Raw genomic sequence first — 26,341 nt, forward strand, 5'->3', positions numbered from 1 at the left:
TCAGTTTCCTTCCTTCAAAAGTGCTTTCAGTGTTTTTTTTTTTGGTGATTGCTTTGCTTATTTTAGATTATTTTAAAGCCAGCATTGTTTTAAGCATTTTGACAGCTCTTGTATTGTCCAATTATGAGGTAAGAAGTGCACTGTTTATATTTGATTTAAAAAGTGTAGCACTTATAATTGCTGATTTTTGGTAATTTACAAAATCAAATGTCATGGCAATCTGTGTCCTCTGGCACAAATACTTGCAAAAGGAAAAGTTCATTCACTCTTATGTTTTACTTTGAAATACTGTAGTTTAAATAGTGTTTAGGCGCGTTGTGCCATTGGAAGTCTTATCAGAAGGTTCAGAAGGGACAATGTTTTCTAACAGTTGCCGTGTATGAGCGCCTGAGTGCGGGTGCCCACCACATCTATCTTTCTCTTTGTCTGGGTGAAGGGGGAATCATCCTCTCTCCTAGCTGTGAGAGCTGCAGGTGTGTTCAGTTGTGATCGGCAAGAATTGGATATGAAGGGGACTGCCAACTCCAAGTATGACCTCATTAATTACATCTGTCAGTGATTCCCTGCAGATCTGTCTCCTGCTCCTCACATGCTGCCACTCAGCTAGCCAACCAGTCAACCAGTCAGTCAGGAAACGCTCTGCTCTGGGTTAGACAACCTGCCGGGCTTCTGCTCATAACACTGGCAGGTGGGCTGAGAGAGAGAGAGAGAGAGAGAGAGATAGGAAGAGAGGAAGAGAGAGAGGAAGAGACAAGGAGAAGAGAGGGGGAAGACAGTGAGTGAGAGGGATGAACACATTCATGGAAACTCACTTGCATTTGATTGCATAAATGTGCAGGCACACACACACACACACACACACACACACATGCTCACACAGAGGCAGACACCTCTTCGCGGTGCAGCCGGAAGAATTTGATCTTTATTTAAATCCTTAAATTATAGCTGATTAAAAATGCATGGAGCACCATTTATATGAAAGCTGGGTGCTGTGCAGGCTGCCCTGTGATGTCTAATTGGTCTGAAGGTTGCCAACCCTTTGAACAAGTCGGGACGGAGAGTTGCGGCTGCCTGTGTGCTCAGAATGAGGATGGGAGTGTTTACCGCCCCCCAGCCCACATCCCTCTCTCTGTCTCACACTCTCTTGCTCTCATGTACAATCACTGTGTTTAACAGCAAAAAGTTAACGGTATAGGGAATAGCCTGTAATTGTATCGTATAGACAAATATCTGTTTTTGTACACTTTCATGTTTTCGAGAACACTGAATTTGGAATGAGACCTACTTTACCGGTCTTGTTGTTTTTTTGAACACATGGTTGCTCAGTGTGTGCAGTTGCTGGTGGCAGTGGCGACAGTGGATTTCCATTTGGAGCGGCTCTCAACCTCAAAGCTGTTTTTTTTAGTATGTAGAAAATGATCTGGCTGTCTTATGGCAGATTGTCGCTGGGGTTTTTTTTTTGGAAGGGAGAAAGAGGGGGGAGGCTCCACTGCTGGAGGTCCACTACAGCCTAACTCATACTGAGAATGTGAGAAGCCCCATCTTTCTTCCCTCTTCTCTCTTCATTCCCTTGGCGCACACACACAGACACAGACACACACACACACGCACACGCACACGCACACACACATACGCGTGCAGACATACCGCTCAATGGCAGGGCCCTCCTGCTGCCCCAAAGCATGGAATACCACATTTGTTTGTTTACGCCTCGTTTTCTTTCCCTGAACTCTATTAACATTTATATTGCAGCTGAAGGTGTTGGAAGTCCCTCCCGCAGCGGGGGGAAACTCAGCTTAGATGAGAATGAGCTTCAGTCTAGCTTTCCTAGGCACAGACTTGTGTGTTTATACCTGCATTATCCAGCTATTCCCCAACTGCCTCTTTCCGTCTTCGCTCGTTTTTTTTTTTTTTTTTTTTCTCATATCACCATTTGCTCCAGCTCTTATGTGACTCTTTAAGCTTTTATCTCTCTCCAAGGTAAATTGATTGCTTGAAAAAAAATGTGGTTGGAATGTTTCCGGATTGGGCGGCCTGATTGAGCATTAGCATATGAATGGAAGTGAGACAGCTCACCATGTCAGAGGAGGAGGAAGTGTTATGGGAAACATCAGCTAGACATCTGTGTTTCAGATGTTTCTCACAAATTTTAACACATTTCATCACTGATCTGTCGGGATATTCCAACCAGCCCATTGAAATTCACACTGCCAGGGCTTTGCTATCCCAGCAGGATTTTGAAGGGCTATATAAATAAATGAACTTGACTTGACTTGTACCACAATCTGCACAGTCGCTTTGACAAGCTCCACCTTCCTCAGTCTCCACAAACACAAAGCGCTCCACAAAAATTTCATAGGTTGTTAAACAAAGAAATAACAAAACATAATATAAATGAGGTGTGCATGACTGCTGCTGTTTTGGGAGGGCCACACACAAACACACTGCCTGTTATCATCAGTGTCTCTGTAACTCCTCCTAGCCTAAAGACCCAGAGAAACTGATAAACCTTCTCACACATGGCTGACGCCCGTCATGTCGGTGCTCCCTGCATGCTAGACCTGCATCAATTAGGCCCTGATGCGGCCATATATCTGTCCCATGGACCCCGGGGCCAGGCCTATAGTGGGGACACATTGCCCTGTCTGATAGCACAGGGTAACACAGGCAGCGTGAGATGCCACCAGTGCATCACAGTCATTGTTGTGCAGAATTTTTTTTTTACTGTTTAGCCGCTGGCTGCTGTGTAAAGGATGTTTACCCTCCGCACACAACCCAGATGGGCTGCCATTTGACAGGAAGCGTGTGTGTATGCCTGTGTTTCTGTGTATCTGCACATAGCACATTCTTTCTTTTTACTTTTTTATAGCTAATGGTTAAAAGATCGTATACGCTTTTTGCCCACCTGCTTTGGTGAGCAGTGACTTCCTTCAGCAACGTCAACAGTTCCATCTATTGCCTCAGAAGAAACTTTGAATAGAATCTGACTTGCGCTGTAGCCTCATGACTCTCCCAAAAATGATTTTTTCAGCTGAGGGCCAATAGAGGAGAAAACTTTAAACTTTTCCTTTAAAGCTACAATCCGCGATTGTTGCATCACCCCACTTCTGTTCTTGCTTTGTAAACATTGTGTTGGAGAAAGTGGTGGGGCGAAGTGCAACAGCGACCCCCCCAGATGAGCATATACTGTAAATTAAGGTGGGGGCAGGACACCTATGGTGCCAGTGATCTCCCACCTGCAACTAATGGTGCATGGAAAAGAAACAAAACAAACTATTTACATTCTGGAGCATATAGCTTTGTAATTCCTCCTGCACAGCTGCGAGAGGGTGCACATGAGCACAAATCGTAGATTGCAGCATTAATTTTGCACATCAAATGCACAAAATGATCTTATGATATAAATGGCAGTCTCTATATAAGGGTTATTTGGTGGTTGGGATGGAAAGATGAGATGGATTGTGCTAAATGTCCTTAATGGAAACAAACTCCCTCATCTTTTTCTGCATCCATATTTTTTTCCACCATGTGTTTATTTAGCACTCCTATGTGCTAAGATGGAGGCTGAATATCACATTTGACTTTGGTAATGTCATTGGTCCAGTGTGCTCTATAATATCATTAACAAAACAGAGCCTGGAGGAATGTGGGTTCACAATCGCATGTATTAATGCAAAACATAGCATATATTCTTGCCTGGCCTGCACCCTCAGAGCATGTCCGCTTGGACGCTCACAATCTCTGAGATGTGTTCACTTCACTGCAGCCGACACAAACCAAACAGGAAGCGCTATCCATACTCACTCATACTGTATGCTGTAGTATGCAATATGTAAAAAGCATCAACATGCCACATGAAAATGTTCAATAGAAGGAACACATTCAAATGATGCTGAAGCCCAAATGCTGATGGACATGTAGTACCACATTTTGTGTCATTGCTCGTTGTTCTACTGTGGTTGATTTTACCATCTTCCACCTCACACGCACTATTGTGGATAGCTTCTGACAGTATGTTTCCCTGTTAGTATTCCTAAGCATTTCTATCCACTCAGTCAGACGCACAACATCCTGGTATTAATATTGGAGAGAACCCTACCAAATAAACTATTTTATTTGAATGTAGTATACCGATTAGCATGTCCTGTCTGATGTAGTGGAGATTTCAAACGCAAGGATTTTGTGTAATGCACTGCAGTCACAGCATCCTTTTTCCCGCTTTCCATTTCTGTCTCTTTTCTCTCTCCTTCACCAGCTGTCCCTGCATCCTCAAAGTTCACATTGGGCAGGGTTTTATGCTGTCAGGCAACTTCTGGCATGTTCTGCTCTTTAGTGCCCTAGGTGGAAAAACACACACACAGACACACACACAGACACACGCAGACACACACAGAAACACACACGCACGCACACATAAATTCAGATTGAGAGGCCTTTTGTGCTTCTCTTGAATTTATGCACTGCCTCGCCATCTTAGTGATGACTTCCTACAGCCAAGAGCTTAGTGTCCTTCGATTTGTTACTTTACGTTGGTTCCCTTCCCCAGCTTGTTTCAGGTAAACAGTGCCCACAAGCTAAATGTCAGCATCTCTTTTCAGCACACATGTACACAAATATCACCCTGACACAGTATGTCATGTGTGCTCGTGGAAGGCTTTCAAATTTGATTGTAGCCATGATATTTCACCATCACAAATTCATAATGTGATTTCCTAAAGTAAATACTATTATATAAATGTCAGATAGCTAATTGTACAAGACAAACAGTACAGTAGATGTGCTGTGTATAGTATGTGGAAATCATTATCATTATGACTATTGTGGAATTTAGTTTGCTGCATCTTGAATAAGACGCTGATTAAATTGTTAAATGCACAGACACAAGGTGTCCCAAATGTTCCCCTCTTGTGGATTTGAGAGAGAAGCAGCACTGCACTGAGCAGTATAGGTGATCTGCCATGCCCTCATCTAATCTGATTTGCATGCCAGAGAGAATTATGTAATTGGCATTTATGCAGAACAAAGAAGGATCAGCTCATGGAAAAGAAGGGTTTTCATGTAGAACTGTGTGTCTAAGCCTGTTTCTTGCAGCTTGGTGCTGCCTACGGTTGGCTACTGCACAGACAGACAAGAAGTGACTGTTGAGTGGGGCTGTTTGTATGTGTGTGTGTGTGTGTTTGTATTGTACACATGCATGATGTGTTGTATTGGTGCGTGATGAGTTGGCGCATGCCCTGCAACAAGGGGATATGTTGGAAGCTTACCAAATCATTCACATATGCTACCTCAAATCTCCATTTCTAAAGCCTTTAACCCTCCTGTAATTATTGTGTAGCAATCTCAAGACAGTGAGTACTGTGTGACGGGGTGGCAGAGGCTCACACTCACCCAGATTTTAAATGGGTTTGAACAGTGTGAGTACGGCATTCGCTGCATGCTGTTGACATGGTAAACTTACTGCCTCACATTACTCTGATCATTGTATTAATCAATGTTAAAGTTAAGTTGGTCATTTTAGTAATTGGTTGTTAATGTGTTTTCTCCCACTTTCACTGTCACTCTGGGGTAAATGTTGAATGCGTTCCAGAACATTTTGTAGTTGTTAGAGTGAAGTTACGTATATGATTTATTATGAAGTTATTGATTTGTGGATGTTGAAAGCATTTTGCACAGTCTTTACTGCACAGTCTCTACGCTTTCCTCTTAATATTGATTCATTTGCAATACACTTGCATAAAGTATGCGTAGGCTTAGTGAAGCTTGAATTCTACTTGGCCTGTATATCCGTTTTGTACTGCAAAAACAGATGTAGGGGTGACAAATACTTTGCTGCAGCTACTCAAATACATTTTGCAAGAGTCTGTATGTACTCTTCTGATTACCTGGACTTGGGATTTAGAAGAAAAGTAGCCTAAACCTTTTTTGTCCACTACATTTACAAGACATGCGTCTTTACCCTTAGAACACCATCAGCATGTTTCAATACCCATCTAGACTGAAAAGTCTAACAAAAAATCCCAAGATAAGGAAAGAAGAAATCCCTCATGACAGCAGGGCCAGTACAAATGTAGTAGGACTAAATTAGTATTAACACCCACCAAGGCCAAATGGCATTAAAATTTGTCTTTGGTTGATAAATCAATAAGTGTCACACTGGCTGGTATCTTTTTGAGACAATAGCATTTAAATGCGTTGGCTGTATACAGTCTTTAACACAGCCATGGTCAATTACAAAGCACCTGATTCTATGCACAAAATAACATTGAAAATGAGTAGGGTGACATATTTCAATGAAAACTGTATAGTAACTGCTGTGTTCAGTGTTACAGATGACATATGCAGTCCACAAAATATGGATTTTTAGGCATCTAGCTGATGCTCTAATCCAGAGCTCCAATGACTGTACCTCTAAATATTTCTCTGTCAAATATACTTCCCAATATATTAGTAAAACCTATTCAAATCACTATAACTGTACTATTATTGAATACTCATTTCTCTTACTTTGCTGACTCTTGTTCATCACATTGGAATTAGTCTATAAATCAATATGTTGACTGGATAAAAACCTTTTAAGTGGCTAGATTAGCCCCCCTCATCTCCTCAGTGCAGGCTGGTACTGCAGTACATTGCTCAGGCTAGAGGCAAGAAGGCCTGGCTGTGAGGCTGAGAGCCTGTGTTGATGTGTTCCTGCTCTTTAAAAGGCTGAGCTGTCAGCAGGAGCCAGGTGAGGCAGTTTGTTCTGCTCACCACTCAATGGACATGTTTCATTGGCACCTTGCTGGAGGTCAGCAGTAACTGACGGCCGAGCTGTGGGGGTCAGGCCTGCTACCCAGCTTTTGCTGGAGAGTGAATTACACTGTAGGTGGGGCAGGTGGGCCGAGCCAGGGCTGGGGGCTGAGATTGTGGCCCAGCAGCATGGTAAGGGTTTGCGTGGAGTGTGTAGAAATCCATTTGACCATAGTGGCACACAGCTCCATTTATACGCCTGATGTGTAAGCCCTGCCTGGAAACCCAGCAATTCTTTTTATTACAGAATCTTCTGCCCATGCTATTCTGTAGTGTACCTCGCTTGACTGATGGAGTTAGAAGATGTATCACTGAAGGGATAGGACTAGAGCTCATCAAAGAAAATAGCATGGTCGATATGACACGCCACTTTAAAGTGGCTGAATATTTTAAGAGAGTTCTCTTCCTCCAAGGAAATGAAGTACAGAAACCAACAAAGGGTGGAGAGCAGGAGGTTTTTGTTTGTTTCTGCCACTGCTCAGGGGCAGAGATGGGAGATTTGGAGATGTGGAGTAGATTGTTGGGGAGCGAGGCAGTTGGGGCCTATTTTCACTGCAGCTGAGGCCTCCACTAGCCACAAGCAGTTTATCTAATTCCAAAGATGAGAGAACAAAATATCCTCTACCACACAAAAGCCAGGTTTTACCCCCCTCCTCTTCCTCCCAGCTTTTCCATATCTCCTCCTCTTCTGCCTCACTCCCATCACCTCGAGACAGAACTAGCTAGGTGCATCAAGGACAACACAAAGCGTTGCAGCATAGCCAAACAGACAGCCACACAGCGAGATAGTGTAAACAGTTCTTTTCACACCATACCTAGTCAGGATCATTCTGCTTGCTTTACCATGTATTACCTGCTACAAATGAGTGTGTACTGCTGGGCAAGTGGATGTGTGTCCTAGTAACTGGACACTGGCTGGTCGGGATTGCCTGGGAGCTATTCCCTGCCATGGAGAATGACTTAGCCGAGCCCCACTGCTGAGCTCTACTGAGCATGCTTAAGAGCTGAGAATTATTCCACTCATTTCTGGGCTCCTGTGAAGCATGACAAAAAACTCAAGTGCTTCATGCTCTCCCAATTCCCCTCCTGAAAGGAGCAGAGAGGCTTGGGTTTAGAAGTCATTCAGCAAACACTCACCATGATGAACGTTAATTATATCAATTAAGTGGACCGCAACCCTTGTCTGGGGTGACTAAAAACACTGTGTCAAAACTGCACTGACGGAGCACAACAACAATGAGGAGATGAGACACAGTGCTGGAAGTGCAATTGTTAATTTAACATGACTGTTGTAAAAACAGCCAGACTGTTCTTGCAAAGAAGGGCAATCTATTCTTAATGTAAAAATGGTTGATCTGCTGCTTTCAATTGCTTATTTATATCTATCTATCTATCTGTCTATCTATCTATCTTTCTATCTATCTATCTATCTATCCATCTATCCACCTATCTATCGCAATAGAGCGAGACAGGGCAGTCAAGATACAATACAGGCAGTCTAGAATTTCGCCTACTAGGCAGCCAAGTAATAATAGTTAGCCCGACAGACTGTCCCCATATTTTCTGTCAGTCAGTTGCCGTGGTTAAGCAGCCTACAAGGCAATCTAATATTACTTTGCTGCCAGGTAGGCTAAATCCATATCTAGCTGCCTGACAGACTGCTCCTGTATTGCTTTGCTTCCTGCCAGGCATCTGGTATTGTGTAACATTATTTAGGCTGCCTGGCAGCTACCTACTCTTGCTTGGCTTCCTGGGAGGCTTAAGGTGTTGTTCTGCTGCCTAACAGACTGCTTGTATCGTTTAGCAGCATGTAGCTGGTATCACTTTGTACTTGCTGCCTTTGATGAACCAATTGTAAAATGCGGTCTGGCAGGCTAATGCTACTTTTTTCGAAGTCTTCGCCAATTGTTAATATTTTAGGACCTGAACCAGTCCTGTATCTGAAATGCCCACCCAGTGCTTAAGGCGGTCGAGTAGAGTTACGTGATGAACTGTATTAAATGCTGCACTGAGATCTAAAAGAATTAAAATTGTACAATCCCCTGCATCAATTGTTGTTAAAGGTCATTTGTGACCTTCAGGAGAAGTGTAGGAGAAAGCTGCATGACAGTCCTGACTGAGGGAATGAAAGTCCTGTGGGCAAAGATCAAACATATAGACTGCCAAGTGGGTCAAATTAATAGTGCTTACAATAATCAACAAGTATGCTAGAGCTTTCTAGGTTCTTGGGTGGAGCGGTTGGTTGGGGGATATGCATGATAGTGAAGCTACGTTGACTTTAAAAACTCCTGTTAACACCAAACACACCAAAGTGCTGTGGCAGCACAGTGTTGCTGTAACTAATTGAATTGCTGAACAAAATATTTAATTAATGTGCTGACTTAGCCACTACAGTCCGCACCACGCTACCTCCTAGTATACAGATGTACAGCACACCAGCCTAGAGCTGCTTGATGCTTGTGTGACTTCTACCTGAGCAAACACTGTATTTGCCTTATGCAGGGCTTTTAGGGCTCTGCACCGCCTTAACAGTGCATACCGTAATTCCCCTCAACAGTGTGCATTGCAAAAAGTCTTCGAACAAACAAACACACAGAGCCCGTCTCTTATACAGATGCTCCTTCCAAGCACCTAATAATCATGGCAAATGAGTAGCTCTTTGAGATTAATTAAACAATGCAAGCCTTATTACATACTGTTTTATAACAAGTCAAATAAATGTGTCAAAATCCATATGAATTGATACGACTATGGTCATATGAAAATGTAAATATTCACCTAAAAATATGAAAATCCAACACCTTAAGAAATGCTTACGTCCCAGAAAACAGTAAATACATGAAATGTACTAAAGCATTCACTAAAGTTATTTTAGTTTGTTATATATATAATATATGTCAAGTTATTAAAATTTTCATGAAAGTGCGTATAACCATTTGAAATTGTCCAAGAAAATTAGGCTTTTTCCATCAGACATAATACATCAATCCTTAAAAACATTGGATTTTAGTTTGTTATTACGTTTTATGTCAACTTATTACATTATTCATGAAACAAAGGCTAGCAAGCTGATAATGTAATAACCAGCATGAAATTCAGTAACGCATTACATTATACACAACATTGTGTGCAACAATTTTATTACATTACATTACATTATGAGTTATAATTACATTCCTTCATTACATTATGCACAGGTTTTACATTATGATTTGCTACAGTGTGTGTTTGTGTGTCAGTGTGACAAGAGAGTGTGTGTGTGTGTGTGTGTGTGTGTGTGTGTGTGTCCCTTGACAGCTCTCCAAGGTTCTCAATGTCTGGAATATTTCTCCATTGCAGCCAAAGTGAATTCAAATGCAGACTACATTAACATGAGGAATGGAGATCATCCAGGAGACTGAAATGTTCACATTATTAAAAAATGCATGGAAAACATCTGGAAACTTTTATGAAATCAGTGTATATTATTTATTCTGCGTAGATGAATACAAACAAAGAACCAAAGTGGCTGATACATACTGCAGACTAATACGTTAAAACAAACAACTGGAGTAGCCTATAAAATTAAATACAGTAGCCTACCTTTCCTACATCCTATGTGTGTTGCAGTGGGCGATCGGCTTCAGACCAAATATGACATTTAATTCAGCAGTTTAACAAAATAACAGAACTGTTATTAATGATATTCAAAAGCTGATACAGTAGCGTACAATACTATGAAAGGGAAACCTTAAAAAAAATCTAAACGTTTGGAATGTGTGTTTGTGTGTGTGAGAGAGAGAGAGAGAGAGAGAGAGAGAGAAATAGATAGAGAGAGAGAGAGAGTGGGAGGTAAGGTGGGTGGTTGGAGGGTCTGCCATTATTGTAATTGGAAGTTAAAATCCCATTTGTTTTCCCTCTAGTGCATACTGTCAGTACTAAGACAGGGGTCTTGTTTTAGAAATTAACATTCAGTATCAATGTCAAGGGTCATGCAAGAGAACATCAACCCATTGAAAAGCCAGTCAAATAGATGAGGGATGGGAGATTATTTGCTGTAGAATTTTCCATTAGACAACCACAGGCACTTGGGGGGTTGGTTTGTAATGTTTTCCAATACTCTGCTGTACGTAATTGTTCAATGTTAAATTCTGCTTTATGACAAAATTGGCTCAATACGGTTTCTCTGTGCTCAGCCATTAAAAACACCAGGCAAGTAGAATTTACACAAATACTGTATTTTGGTTTTGCTCAAAGGCTTTCCTCATGCAAGCACTGTATTGATGCGGGTATACATCAGGTAGACACAGCAAGGCTGGAGCTGGGTGGCCCGTTGTGCAGCCAGGCCTCTCTCAGCCTGGTGCAGGGCCAGAGGCAGGGAGGGGGCAGCAGAGACCCAAAGTAGATTAAGAGGCTCTATAGTGTGAGGGATGGAGGGCCAGTGCGGCCCAATACCAAATATAGCCGTAAAAGGCGATTGCGGGGTCATACCTCTCTCGCTCTCCTCTATGTGCCATGCTGGAGTGGAGGGAAGACCAGGCTGCTAGGCTACATTGAGTGGACTATTGCCTCCTACCACTGACAGCTGAGAGCCTCTCATTCAACCCTCTGTGGGGGGTGGGGGGCACATTTGTTCTCCATGTACAGTCCGTACAATTGCACATAGGATACAAGGTTTTATGATAAAAATAAGTGAATTGAAAGTGTGAATGAATGAAAGAAAATGAATAAATGAAAGATTATATACAGTAGCAGGTTGCAACCTTGATGTGGAGGTGAGATATATCATTGAGGAGGAAATGCAAATAGGAAATGCAAGACTGACTCAAATCATGAGGGATTAATTTTAGTGTTCTGCATGCTAAACAGACCTCAGCGGCCACATCAAGGCATGTTGTGTCTTATAACCCTGGAGTGAGGTTTAGATATCCAGCCATGCTCACAGTATATTGTCTAGGAAATTTGTTAAATGTTCATAACTTACTTGCTCAAGTGTTCCAGATTTGGCCACAAGCGAGCATCTAATTAGCATAATATTCATATTTCCGAAAAGCTCTTAAGAGCACTTCTGGAATTGTCCATTTCTCTTTTTTGCGTCTTATTGCTGTAACGTTTGCTTAATGCTTGGCTTGTGCCTAGTGATCACATGCTGGGCTCATTGTGAATGCAGTGTGAATGTGCTGCTTGGGTATGGGCCCATGCATCTCCAGGGCCCTATAATCAGCTCTAAGCTGCTTCTATCAATCTTCATAACTGTAGTGGGTTGAGGAGGGAAGTGCAGCTAATCAGCTCTAACCGGCCATGTTCAGCCTGACTGTCACTGTTACAGCAAGACCATGCGCAAACAGCGTCCCTCGCATGTGCGTCCCTCACACACATCCAGCCGCAGTACAGCCGGCTACAGTAGAAGACGGTTTTGAAAAGGCCTTCACTGAATAGCTTTGTTAGCGCAGGTTAATATAGGAGTAGTGGCCCTGCAGCGGTGGCAATCATATCTCTGATCGGAGCCGGGCTTCAAAGAAGTCTGTGCAAGTTGAAGCCAGAGTTGTCATTAGCTTCTGCCCTGTGCTTGACAGCCCCCCCCCCCCCCCCCCCCCCCCCCTCTCTCTCTCTCTCTTGTTTTCTGTCTGTGTGCAAATGGCTAGTGTAATCCTGGGTCTGGGCGCTTGGGCCTGTCACTCCACATTTGCACTAAGCATCTTTCCTTCTCTCATCTCCTTTGCCCTAATTGTATTGTAATAAGCAATTACGGATCTATTTATGCACACTAGAGCTGAGATTGGACCACTTTTTAAAAGGGCGAGTAGGGGAGTGGAACTGGACCAGCCTTCATCCTCGACTCATAGCCAAACAAAGACATTACTGCCGCTAATCTCTCACCTTTCTCTCTTTCTCTTACTGATTGTCTAATCCCGCTTTACTCTCTTGTGCGCTGCTTCTGTTTTCTATCTTGTGGAGAAATCCTTCTAAAGCAAAGCTGATTGTATTGTTGTTTGTTGTTTATTGGCAGTGTTTTCTCTTTGTGAGTCAGCTCTAGTGATGCAAATGAGCAGAGGCAGTGTTTACCTGGACTGGCCATGTTTTCTCTGTGTGTGTGCGTGTGTGTTTGCGCGTGTGTGTGTGTGTGCGTGTGTTTGCGTGTGTGTGCGCGCGTGTGCTTGTGTGTCTGCACAACGTCTAGGCCTTTGATCATGCTACATTGCATTGACAGATGCTCTCTGGTGCTTTCTGGTTGCTTATGAACGAGGCCACAGTCGGGATCTGAATGCCAGTAATTATATCCCCTTGCTAGAGTGATAACAATTGTGGCTCATACAACAAAGTGCTATGGCTTTTTCTATCTGTCCCATTATTTTTAGGTATGAGAAATGACACCGAAATCCCCTGTCTGATTCCTCCCTGTCTGGGGCGCCGTGTTTACAGCTGTTTGTGTGCCTGTATGTGTGAGAGGTGAGGGCCATGATCAGGGCTTACACCTTGTAATCATAGCTGGATGTGTGATCTCGGCGACCTGCCTGAGAACTGGCTCGGAGAATGGTGTGCATGTGGGGTGGGTGTGTGGGTGTGTGTGTGTGTGTGTGTTGGGGAAGGGTGGGTGGTGTCTGAAAGATCTAAATCACAGTCAGGAACGGTCAGTTAATCAGTAACATGACAAAATCAAAAGGTGCAGAAGCTCCGACATGAGGGGTTTAAAGAGAGGATTGGGGCAAGAACAAAGAGAGAGGAAGAAAGTGGAGGTAAAAGCTCTGCTGATGCTGTGCTGCTGCGCAAACTGTGCTTTGGAAATATTTAATGAAACTAGTCTATTCTTAAAGCTGACTGCTGGAAAGAATGTACAATTTAGAGCTCTAAAAGGACTGAATATGTATTGTAAAATTGTTTTGTGATTACGTTTGATTAATGTTAAATTTCTGTTACTAAATCGTTTTTTTGACATTTCTAGTGTCAATAAATGGAAACTTGAACATAGTAGTGAATAAATGGTGCATAGAACATTACATAGTTCGGCATCTTATTTTAAAATTGCAACTGATGCTAATAAATAATTAATACAACATCGATAAACATGATTTGGCCCTTTATTTGTAAGTTGTAAAGAGTTGTTTACTAGCCCTTATAAAACATAAAACTCAAAAATGTGTAACAACTCAGTATTACATAACACATTTTATTCACCTATGACATTGTGGTGCATGCTACATTTACGAAACAGAAGAAGGGAAGGCAGCAGGGCCAGGCAGGATCAGCGCCCGCTGTGCTCCATCACTGCCCTGCTCAATTGGCGCCTGTTGAAGTGCACCAGAATCTCCTGCCTCAGTCACTTCACACTGGTCACACCGACATCTGAGACCAGGAAACCATTTGGGTGCATCATTTTAACCTCAGTCTTAATCTCAAATCCTATTCATCCTCAGTCATGCATCCATTCCTGTTTGCCTAGCTAGCCAACAGGACGACTGAAGATGCTGTCAATTTAGCACTACATCACACACCACAGCGTCTGGAGTCACACAGCACCCGCACTTCCATAGACCTGCATGCACTTCAGTTTCAGGCCTTCAATACTAGAAACTGTTTCAATCTTTTGGAGATGAACGCTGACCCAGCCGTATGCCACTGAATCCAAAGCTGCCTTGATATGCTGTTTAGAAATGTTTCATAAGGATTACAAACGTCTGTGACTACTTTGCATTAAGGGGCCAACTAGTGTTTATTGATGTTTTAACATTACTTATTAATGATTTATAAACATTTATAACCACTTTAACTCTTTAACTATTTATCATGCTCAAGTAATTATTTGTCATTGTAAAATTGGTCCTACATTATTTTTCTAGTTACAAAATGATGGTTAAATTATTAGTAATAACAAAACAGTAATTATGCCATTAGCTGATGATTAATTTGCATTTATTAATGATCCTTACTATAAAGTGTGAATAATACTCTTTAGTAAGGTATAGGAGCAATACACTGTTAACAAAAATGTTTATAGTGGAGCAAATGATGGAAGGCTAACCTGCGGCTGGAGGAGAGAGAGGCAGTGACCCAACACAATGAACCAAGAACATGAAGGGCTGAGGGGCACTTCTATTTTCATTCATGATGGAGGGAGAGAGAGAGAGAGAGAGAGAGAGAGTGTCAGCCTATAGCTTTGCAGGTGAGACTACTAAATGTCTCCATCACCATGTCTTAGTTGCCATGTTGTTGTGAACATAATCAAAAGAAAACAAATTTCAGGCCTAAGAGTTAGAGCTCCCTTGTACAAAATCTCAAGATTTGCATAAATACGTTATACATTGTTTTCTTTCCACTGCGCCTTGCTTCTGTCATATTTTTTTTTCTGTTTCACACTATATTCATCTACTTTCATATCCTACTGGTGGAGTTAATAACATCCTCGTCTTGTCTTTGCAGTCTCGGTTCTGTATGCATGTTCAAAACACTAATACCTTTTTGTAAGTGTGACGCTGAGGCTCCTTGAGTGTTTGCTTGCTTGCCACGGGTAGAACTCCTGAAATTTTCACAAATAATAAGAAGTTGCCATATTAGCTGCAGGCTTTTCTTTGTCGACTTCCTCAGCAGTCACAGCAGCCCCTGCTTCTGTAGCACCTACTTAAAGTAGAAGCACATTGTTGTAAAGGAAGTGCAGTGTGGAGCTGCATTGCTCACACTTCTCAATTACTGCGCACAGGAGGAAAGATGGCACACACCCACACATACACATACACATACACATACAAACACACAAATCACACAATAGGTCATAGTCATCAAAGTGAAACAGCTTGGACTAGAGTAACTTTGATAATAGCCAGCCTGGCATGGACTAAAAGGATGTGTCCCCAGTCTGTTCTGTTATGTGAGTCAGTGGGTAAGTTAAAGTAGCAGAGCTGACAGGTGTGTGTTTTGCGCAGATTTTGTGTGCAGCTTGTGTGTGTCTTTGTGTGCGTGTGTGTGTGCTGCAGGCTGGGACTGAAATATTGACGTTAAGGTTTATGGACAAGGCACACCCCAGATCCTGCCAGTTTACTGCTGGACAGCGTTAGAGTAACCAGATGAGGTCCATCGATGGTAATTATTATACTGTATCCTGTCCTATGTTGTCTTGTGTGGAACGACAGTGACTTTCCTCAGCTACCCTGGTAAAACTTCCAGCTGAAATTACCCCCTGAAGAAGCATCATTTCTGCAATGTGAACCACATTACAGTGATTACCAGTGCTTTCGAATTGAGATAATAGTTATTTTTGATTTGTTCAGCTTTCCAAACACGCAGCATGATGATGCACTGAAGTTGCATACTTGATGCAGAATGTGAGTTCTGTAAAAGATGTGTGAGTTTTTATTAAAATCAAGAAGGTGCACATACCATTGTGGACAGTTTTTAACAGTCACATGATAAATCCAATCTCTGTTCACCTCTGGAAATATGAAAATGGTTTGGAGAAAGCCCCAAAATGACGAGCATCGTGAGATAAATATCTTTTCCCTGATGACCTCAGGTATAGATCATGCTGCCTGCAGTTGTTTATGGTTTATATGGTTATCTTGTTGTGTCTATTATTGTTAGAAATGTATTAAAAGATATTTATAAGAGTGTGGCAAGAGCTTTTTACATTTTTCCCTGCCTCCCTGTGTATCTGTGGTGTGCCTCCTATATTTCGATGGTAATGTGGTTTAATGCAGTAATTGTTGCAGCCCTATGTGCCCTGTAACACATACAGCCACACACACACTCATGAAATTAGAAACGCATGCATGTGCAAGCACACACACACGCACACACGCACACACACACACACACACACACACACACACACACACACACACACACACACACACACACACACACACACACACAACTCTCCCTACTGTCTCTTAGGGATGTGCAAAAATAACTGAATGTTTGAAAAATTGGGTTAAAGAAAAACTGGGTTGAAGAGTAGTCCATTTTTAAATCTGTCAGTTTGAATTGAAACGTTGTCAAAAGACTTTTAAAACACTACGCTAGGCAGACCCAAAAGAGCAGAACGAATGTTGCTGTAAATGCAGTGAAGGGAATTTTCTTTTCCCTAGTGGTTATTATCTAGTTTTTACATCTTTTTGTGATTGGGTTAACAAGAAAATGCATCCATTTTAACGAAAAATGAATCTTTAAAATGATCTGTGTCAAATTAAATACAATTCCAAAGTCATTTCAGTCGGTCAGCGTGACGTTAATGCACTACCAGCATGTTTACAAGCAAAAAAATAAATAAATTGCAGATCTTTTACCGGCGAGGCAATTATTCATACATTTTTTGTTGCTTAAAATGCATCAAACATTCAAATAGATGAGACAAGTAATAGTTATGAGAATAGTCTTTTGCCCCTCCCTAGTGTCTCTGACTGGATGGAAACACCAAGCAGCGTAGCCATAGAGAGACACAGTGTGGAGCTATGAGGCTTAATGTCTGTTGTCACCATGGAGAGAGAAATAGAGAAAGTAATTGCGTTGTACCAGGACTCAAGAAATCCCATCAGCTATTGGGAGACATGTCAGAAAGTATAAAGAAAAGGCTGAAAACTTGACTGGTTACAGACAGGCTGATGGAGCACCAGACCCAAAAATGACCAGGGAATGGGTGGGCCAGAAGGGAAGCAGGAGAAACAGCTGATGTAGAGAGGCAAGCAGAGATGAACATTGACTTGTTTATTTTTTACCTAGATTGGCGATGATAAAAGTGAGTGATGTTGATAAATACTCGCCAAGCCAGTTTATCAGCAGCTGCCTGGCTCGGGGTTGCCGGCGGCAGCATCCAAGGCTGATAACCCCAGAGCCCCGAGGCCTGATGCTGGAAGGAGGGGTGAGGAGAGGGATGACGCAGCTGCTGGGTCCCGGCCGGGGTATAACCCCAAACCAGCCGCTTGATGCATTTGCATGTCTACCGGTTGTCATCCAGATGTGATGGCTTCCTATGCAAGAACATTGCAAAGTAGAAAAAAGTGTTGCCACGCTATGTGGATTTACTTGTTTACAAGTACTGTTGAACCTTGTTTATTTCAAAAAATGGTGGTTGTCAGGAAGAATAAATTGTTAGGAGCACTGAAATGTAATAGAATAGAATTACTATTTCATAAAATAAAATGTATGCACTTTTTTTGCACAATTTTTCGGAAAGGATGGATTAATTGAACTTGACAGAATAGCATAGTATTTTGATGTTTGCGGTAAAACAGATGAATACTATAAAAATCATGAAATAAGCCGAAGAAAATTTAACAAAATTGTAACTAGAGCGGGCCCATGTGTGGGAGGCTGTGTGCATATGTGCAGGATATGTGCTTGTGAGACTGTGTGCACCTAGAAAACACTTGACAGATGGTGACTTCAGCTGAATGTCGCCTCGCTTTTCTCAGTGTAAAGCCTCTTTCATAGATCAAAAACGTTTCGGTCAACATTTTGACTGAGCTAGACTCTTCAAACCTGCTTGGTGTTTGCTATGCATCTCTAAAGCATGTTTATCCTGCCCTCATTTACGTTTGTTTGATTGTGTCGGGGCAAGGGAGATGGGAGCTGTGACTTTTTCTGCTGCCTTTTCTGCTTCCTTTTTGTTTGCTGATAAGATAATGGGGAAGTTGATGAAGTATGAAAGTATGAAAAAAAAAAGCATTATGCGTCACATAATATCAGTACATCCACATATGCTATAGCAGAGCAATATTGCGACAAAAAAATTGGCTACCGGATGTACAGTAGATGTAGACATTTTTAAAGTAAAAACACCTATAAATATAAACCTGAATCGAGGATAAAAACCAAGAAAAAAAAAAAAACAACAATTTTTGAAGCTGTTTTAATTTGGTCTCAATGCAAATGCCAGTACAATACAAAGTCCAAACTACAGTCTGATTTGCAGTTTATACGTTTAAGTGTCACGTATCAGCAAGGAAAATCCAACAACTATGCAGACCAAATGTTTCACAAGTCTGAGGTTTGGATAAGAGAGGTTCTGTGTTATAATGTTGGTACTTAACATTTCATTAGTTAATTGGTTCTTCATTTTCATCGGCATAACTTTGTTTGCAAGGAAGCAACAGTCCATCACACATTCTACACTGACACTGTTGTTGTTACTGTATTTCCCTGAGAAAATATTGTCCTCCTAAATTTAGCATGTACTCTCTACGGCAGATGTTCTTGCCCTTTTTGATGCCGTGGGTAATAATCCTTAATATTCTTGCTGTTTGAAACTAAATGAGGCTTTAATGCACTCTGATTCCATCTCCCAGCACTCACTAATTGTGTTTTGAAAGTCCATAAATTATTTCTCTGTTATTGTTCTAAGTTTTGAATGGTTCAAAACGAATATAAAGTATCTGAATGTTTTGCAAAGATAAACTGCAACTTTTAAGGATGAAATGGAGGTCTTTAATTGTGTGACAAAATGTGCTTTGATCAGAGCTGGTGGTGCGTTATCATGCCATTTGAAATGGTATAGTTTGGAAAATTCACTGTATTTGAAGAATTGCTTTTGTTGTTGAAGAGCAGTATTCCTAGCAAACCCTTCAGCACTTGTGACCTTGCCTGTTACTAATGCTATAATGCTGCAATGCTCTGAAACCTGACTGTATGCATTACTTTCTAGCAACAGCGCGCTCTCTCTATGAAAGGCTGGCAGGTCTCACAAAAAATCGCAATTCAACCTGTAATAATAATAATGGTAATTTTGAGAGTCCCATTCTCTCTTTCGGTCTCTCAGTTTCTCGCTCGTCTCTCCCCCTCTCTGTCTTTCATCCCCCCATCACAGGTACAGCCCACTCAGTATGCTTGGAGCCTCATTAAAGGTGTTGTGCAACGCATTTGAAGCCTCGTCACTAATCTTTTCCTCTCGCCCTTCTCTTTCCAGATGGTCACAAGAACAAAGAAAATATTTGTGGGTGGATTGTCGGCCAACACAGTAGTGGAAGATGTGAAGCAGTATTTTGAACAGTTTGGGAAGGTAAGACTCTATTTTTGATGATTCCCCTGTATGGCTTGAAAGAAAACAAGCCTGGCGTTTTGGGCTGGATGCATATATTCAGCTGTTGTTTGTCCCCGTCCCCTGCTGCAATTTCTGCATGCTGCTCTCATGACCAAGGCCCCAAGCTGAGTGGAGCATATATGCACACCCTCTCACGCGAGCACACGCAACGACACACATACTGTACATGCACACACACACACACACACACACACACACACACAGTCTTTGATACGGTGGCAGCATTTCACACATAATTTCCTCACTCTGAGCTGAGATCCATTTCCCTCATGCCATATTCCACATCAGCCCAAGGTCACCTTCAGCTGATGCAGTCCCTATAACATCAGCACTTGACCTTGAGTTTAAACAATGTCACCGAGGATGGATTCTTCGTGGGAACATAATGTACTACAGTATGTTCTGAAGGAGGCCAAAGACCTGCTGTAAATTAATAGAAACAATTATTTCATCTTCAGAGCAGAATATGCAGATGGCTCTCCACTAAAGCTGCCTCAGAGTCCATTGTTGCTCTCTTGACTGAAAGCAAGGTGAAGACTTTTGTTTTTTGTTGTTTTTTTTGTGGAAGTGGGGATTGAAGGCCTCGCCATGGCCTGGTCTGCCGTTCCAAATAAGGACGGCTTATTTGCAGGATAGGAGGCAGCAAGCAAATATTCAGCACGACTTCGCAATCATTGGATCTGAGAAAGGGCTCGAAATGATTTTCGACTTGATTGAATGACATAATTGACTTGATTATACAAAGTTTTTTCCTCCTTGAGGAATCCTCAAATGCTTAGGAGGAAACAAACAAATCAGGCTGATTGAGCAAGATCTTGTGCATGTTTCTGTGTGTGCTTTTATAGCCTACTTGTGCATGCTTGGTTGTGTCTGCAGTACTGCTCTCGCCATGCGTGAGTGTGCCGGCGATTAAGTGTATTTATGTGGGTGCATGATTAGGAGTGTGCATTTGTGTCAGTATGTCTGTGCGCTCGCATGTGTTTGTGTGTGTGTGTGTGTGTGTGTGTGTGTGTGTGTGTGTGCGCACGCGTGCGTGTGTGTGTGTGTGCGCGTATGAGCAAGTTTGAGTGTCTCCAGCAACGAGGAAATCAGAGTAGATGTTATGGGCTATGGCAGACAAGATATAGAGCAACAAGAGGTATCATTTTCTCTCTCTCCTTCTCTCTCTCTCTCTCTCTCTCTCTCTCTCTCTCTCTGTCTGTGTCCCTCTGCTTCCTTTCTGTCTCACACAGCCCAGGATTTATTAAATAACCTGCCTGTCAGTGCAACCTACCATTATCGCCACATACACACCACTCTGAGGACTCATCCAGAGAAGGGAAAACCAATTAATTCAGTTTCTCCTCCACAGAATGTTGGTGGCAGTGTGTGTGTGTGTGTGTGTGTGTGTGTGTGTGTGTGTCTGTCTGTCTGTCTGTCTGCCTGTCTGCCTGTCTGTGTGCATGACGAGGGGGGCATTAGCCAGCATGGTGGCAGGGCAGCTTGTCATTTATATTTCTGGGAAGTATATGTTTCGAACGCCTTATCAATCATTGCGGTACTGCAGCTTAAGGCACTGGCAAACATCTTCCTCACTGGGAATGTTCTCTGAGCCATTTGACTGATATTATTCGGCATTTATTTATTTGTGTGTGTCTGCGTGTGCGTGTGTGTGTGTGTGTGTGTGTGTGTGTTGGAGGCTAGGCAGTATAGGCCAATTAGCAGGATGTGGTCTACGGAGATGGCGGTGGTTGGGATGCAGTGGAGGGGAAACAGCTGGTGTGGCCACAATTGGGTCACAGGTTCTGTCTGTTCCCCAAACCCCCCACCCCCACCCCCCCCCTCCTCAATCCCTCCCTTCTGTCTCCATTCTGTCAGTGGGAGAGGTGGCATTTGTTATGGGGAGAGGCTGACAGCTCTCATGCACATCAGTCTCACTGCCACTCTCCCAGCCGTCACCATTAGGAAAGAGCACATGCCCAAACCTGGCACAACTTCAGAGGAGCCGCTCCTCAGTCGGAGCCACATTTGTGTTACCTACAGTACATACCGAAGTTGTGTGCATTTAAAGTGATTGTGACAGTCAGTTGAGTGGAACTGAAGTGTGGTTGTGTTTGACTGATTCTTATGCATCTCAGATGGATCCCATTACCTGCCTAATAGAAGCCACATCCTGCCTTTCCATTTTTTCTCAGGCAGCACACTTCAACTTAGCCCTGCAAGCCAGATGAGACAATCTTATCAACGTTGTCTGGGCTCCCTGTCCCTTCTAACAATCTCAACTGGAGGCATTGCTGCCATTGCTGCCTTGCTTTAAAGTCACATGAATCAGTGTGCTGTGTGTGCTATGATGTGCTATTATGAAAAAACAGAAAATGTACTTTGTTTATCTGCTGAGTTTGTCAGCCTTCGGAGACCTGCTTTTGTTTCTTGCCTAGCATGTAGGCCTAGCTAGTATAGACATTTTGCTGCCTTTTCCATCAGAGAATCTTGCCATCTTTGTAAGGAAAATCTATATGATCATTTGTAGGCAGTTTGATCTTGTTTAATGCATTTAACTGTATCCCTCCCTTGCTTTGCCTTTGCTTGAGGTTTGTGTCACTAACAGAAGCACCCCCAAATATCAACCTCCAAAGATAGTGATAGCACTGAAAAGTTGGGTTTTGACATGCCTTATAGTGTAATAAGAATGTGATACTTTATTGATCCCTGTAGAGAAATTCTTTTTACTTACCAAAGGAGGTCAGAGGTCAGGCTCAGCTACAGAGCAACCCTGGATCTGGTAGGGATTCAGTTTCTTGCTAAATTACATTTCAGCAGAGTGGATGCTTGCTGACACAGGACTTGACTCCAGGTCTCCTGGTTGAAGGACGGTCCTTCTAACCACTGGGCCGCCCTCCCGCCCAATGTTACTGCCCAGTTATTCCAAACCTCCTATCAGTCTGGTCAGATATATCTCATATTCTCATCACCTCATGAGATATTGCAGCGTGAAATGCAAACTGTTGCCTTCTGTAGTATGGGCTGAAAGAAGGCGTGCTAACAGGTGTGACACTCCTTTAGTCTTTTTTTTTGGGAGGCGGTTAATTTATACAGTATATCTTTGATGCACCTTTGTATATAAAGCATATTCATATGATATTTATGTAACATGATTACAGAGTGGATTTCAAAACAAAATGCCATTATGAGCCAATGAGCTTAATATCCACACCTTGGCAATGTAAACAAAACATATTGGAAAAGTGACATTTAGTTGTATTGCCCTTTATATACCTTGCAATTTAGTGTATCATAGAAGAAGAATATTGGAGGATGCAAACAAAAAGCAACCTTTGATAATGTAGTGGAGCAACCTTCGGTAAAATCTCTTGGGTTAATCTACAGGCACATTATTTTGTTTAATTTGTTAAAAGGAATTATTTCCAACATGTCGTTATATATAAATGTTTTTAAATGTGTATTGAAGCTGTCAGAAATGTTGATAGTTCATGCATGTGCCGTGCAATATGTCAGGTAAATCTCCTAAAGAGAAAAGTATTTCTCTTTCTTGTTGTATATTGGCATTAAAGGCCTTACTGTGTTTCTAACAAATCAAACACCTGCTAACCAAACACCTAGCACTCCAAAATAATCCAATGAGCCAAGCACTTGATTAAATAAGGGAGTTGGTGAGACACCTCCTAATGAATTTGGACGTGACGTAACAGCAGCGCCCTGCCCAGGCATGAGAAGAGCTCTACCCACAGTTAAAGGCATAATTAGCCGGGGTGGCTAATGCTTCCTCATTGGTTTATTGTAATCGGCTTTGAGTGCATTTCATAGTGCCCTTATTTGGCTAAGCTGAAACAACTCCTGCTCAGTGCCCCAGTGCCTGCACTCCTCCCTTTTGCTCGGCTGTGCTCTGCAGGCCTGAAGCTGACTTTTAGTTTCATCAGACCCAGTTGCTTCCATGTCAGTGGGCTGCCACAATCGGCCCTTTATGTCCGGGCCGTCCCGGTTCTCATGCTCCACTGGTCTAGAGCCAGATCCTGGAGGAGGAGTTGTCTACGAGGAGGAGGAGGGGCTTAACCTGTTCACTGCCTCTGGGCTGAGGGGGGCTAGAGGTAGACACCCAAAGGTCACTACCGAGGCAGACAAGCAAGATAGAGCCACTGGTCCAGGGACAGGGCCTCTTCTCTAAGCTAGGGCTAATGGTCACATAGTAAAAAAAATTATTGTGTCTACTCAGTCAAGGGACATGGCTGTAAGAGTGATGACACCTGTTGGAGGACATTGGAAGGACAGGGTTAGGGGTGAGAGGGTCGATGCCTCTTCAGCCCGTAGATCAGTGTCAGAGCACAGAGGATTTACTTTCAGTACGGGCCAGGCCGGCCTACAGTAGCAGCATGTTGTTCCTGTTGTGGTTCACTTCTGGCCAGAGAAAGGTCTGCCTCCTCGCACACTTCCGCTGAGAGGAAGCAGATGAGAGGAAGAATTGAAATTATAAAAGCTTCAGAAAAATATTCTTTGGTTAGTGACAGGAAATTTGTTCTGAGGCTCCGGTAATTTAATACCACGGCTGACATTTTGTGTGCATTGAGATTTTGTAAATGGCAGAAAAAATAACTCTGTGTGACCGTCTGGAAAAGGACTCCATATGAATTCATTTAGTATACCTGCCCAAGTGCGTACACCTAATAACAACACTGGAGGTTTTCAGGCATGTCAAGTAAAAAAGCAGTCCTGATGACAATTACCAGAGTCAGTGGAGGAGTATATTGTTTTGAAATCCTTTTTATTGACACCTTTTCTTGGAGATTTGGGATGGGAATACTGTTTGCTTTTTGCTCATTTCACCTAAAACATACAGACAAAAAAAGAATGCATTTTTTATTGAGGATATACTAAAATTACCAACTGAATTATAGGATTTTATAATATCAATGAAATATTTTGCTTCTTATAACTGTGCTTGAATGGATCATTATAGTTTTACAAACCTTTTGCTCATCCATTGTTTCATCACAAATTTTGTCCTTTTTTAGATACACTTCTAAACTGTATCTAAATCACTGTCCAGAGACTAAAAACAATCTATCAGTCTATAAATCATTGTGATGTTGATATCATCACACTTGCGTCATCTGTTTCATTCCAGAATTAGATTTGAAACATGGGTGAAAATGCCCTTAAACCCTCATTATTTGCAATGACAGAACATACACAGGGTGTAAACTTGAAGGTCTTGAAGATGCATATTAAATGCACATTGAACCTTATTGGAGTTGGTAAGCACAGCTTAAAACTAAAATACAGAAATGTTCATTGGCTGAAATGGCGATATAAAAAACAAAAGATAAACATTGGACATGAGAAAAAAACAAAACAAAAGGCCAGCATGATTTATTAAAGTGGACTGGTCTTAAAGTGTTGTGAAGACATGCTCTTTGAGATACCATGTTGCCCTGCATCCACTCAGTATAGTTTATTCCTGAGATATCGCAGTCCTTCATTCCTCTCCCTCAGCTAGTGCAGGTGCACATTTGCATGCCATTTACATGGCAGCTCGCAGTGGCCGCTGCCAGTCCAACATTTGGGTGTCCATCATTTACTGACATTTTGTGATTGTTTCCTCTCTGCCGTCATTTCCTCCAATCAGTCGAGGATATAGTCTGGTTCCAGTGATTATAAGAAGTGATCAGAACAGCATTGATGGAGCATGTGCCTTTCAGTGGAGATTTAGCCAGAGGCTTCAGTCTCATTGCAGTCACTTGTAGTTAGCGACTGGGACTGGGAGTGAGAAGGGCAGAGCGATAGAAATGGATTGGCTATGAAACAGGGTATGGCTGTGGTGCTGCAGGGACAGACAGAGGAAAGGGCCAGTTAGACAAACTATTTCATATCCCCCTTGACCTTTATTTGCCCAGTGGCCCGGCAACATTTCCAACAGAGTGGCTTTTAAACGGCCACTGAAGAATTGAGTTGTACTATTCACATGATTGTATCTGTGTGTGTGTGTGTGTGTTTATGAGAGAGAGAGAAAGTGTGCATGTGCGTGGTAATACATGTTTTTACTGCATGTTACTGAATATTACTATGTCAAGGATCAGACATTTAACAAAGGATTAAATAGATTTTCGACTATTGCTGATCCTTAATAATACCTATCAGTTGGTCTCCCCCAGCAGCCAGGTGCTGTGCAGTATAGCCGGCTCACACAGAGAGCCGTGGATCAGGGGAGATTGACACCCGTCTGTGGGTCTGCGTAGGCCCGTCCCCCGGCTGCCCCCCCTGAAATGGCTCCCTCGGGATAAGCTGGGATTGGCTTGATTGCGTTATCGGCGACTCATCGGGTCATTGAATGATGGAATTTTGAGCCCCTGTTCTGCTTAAAGAATGAAATGTTTAAAGAAGATTGACTGTGATTGGATGGGATCCAGCACCTGCTCAAAGGGGTCAATCTGGTGAAGGCGGCAGGCAGCAATCTCTGCTCTGCTATTGTGACAAGAAGGGAGGGAAATGAATGAGTGTTTTGGGGGTAGGGGGGGGTTGAGGATGCCATTCAGCAGGGAAGCAGCATCCCCT

At 42.5% G+C, this 26,341-nt stretch overlaps 1 protein-coding gene across 3 annotated transcripts in view; it reads left to right on the forward strand.

Moving 5' to 3' along the window:
* The window catches only part of LOC139931823 (RNA-binding protein Musashi homolog 2-like), a 230,006-nt gene that overhangs the window by 53,090 nt on the left and 150,575 nt on the right, over positions 1 to 26,341 (forward strand). For all 3 annotated transcript variants that reach the window (XM_078286451.1, XM_078286450.1, XM_071925429.2), the window contains exon 6: positions 19,661 to 19,753. In XM_078286451.1, coding sequence (XP_078142577.1) covers positions 19,661 to 19,753 — 93 coding nt within the window. The remainder of the gene's footprint in view (positions 1 to 19,660; positions 19,754 to 26,341) is intronic.

The sequence above is a fragment of the Centroberyx gerrardi genome, chromosome 11 (genome assembly GCF_048128805.1).
Source record: "Centroberyx gerrardi isolate f3 chromosome 11, fCenGer3.hap1.cur.20231027, whole genome shotgun sequence".
Lineage (NCBI taxonomy): Eukaryota > Metazoa > Chordata > Actinopteri > Beryciformes > Berycidae > Centroberyx > Centroberyx gerrardi.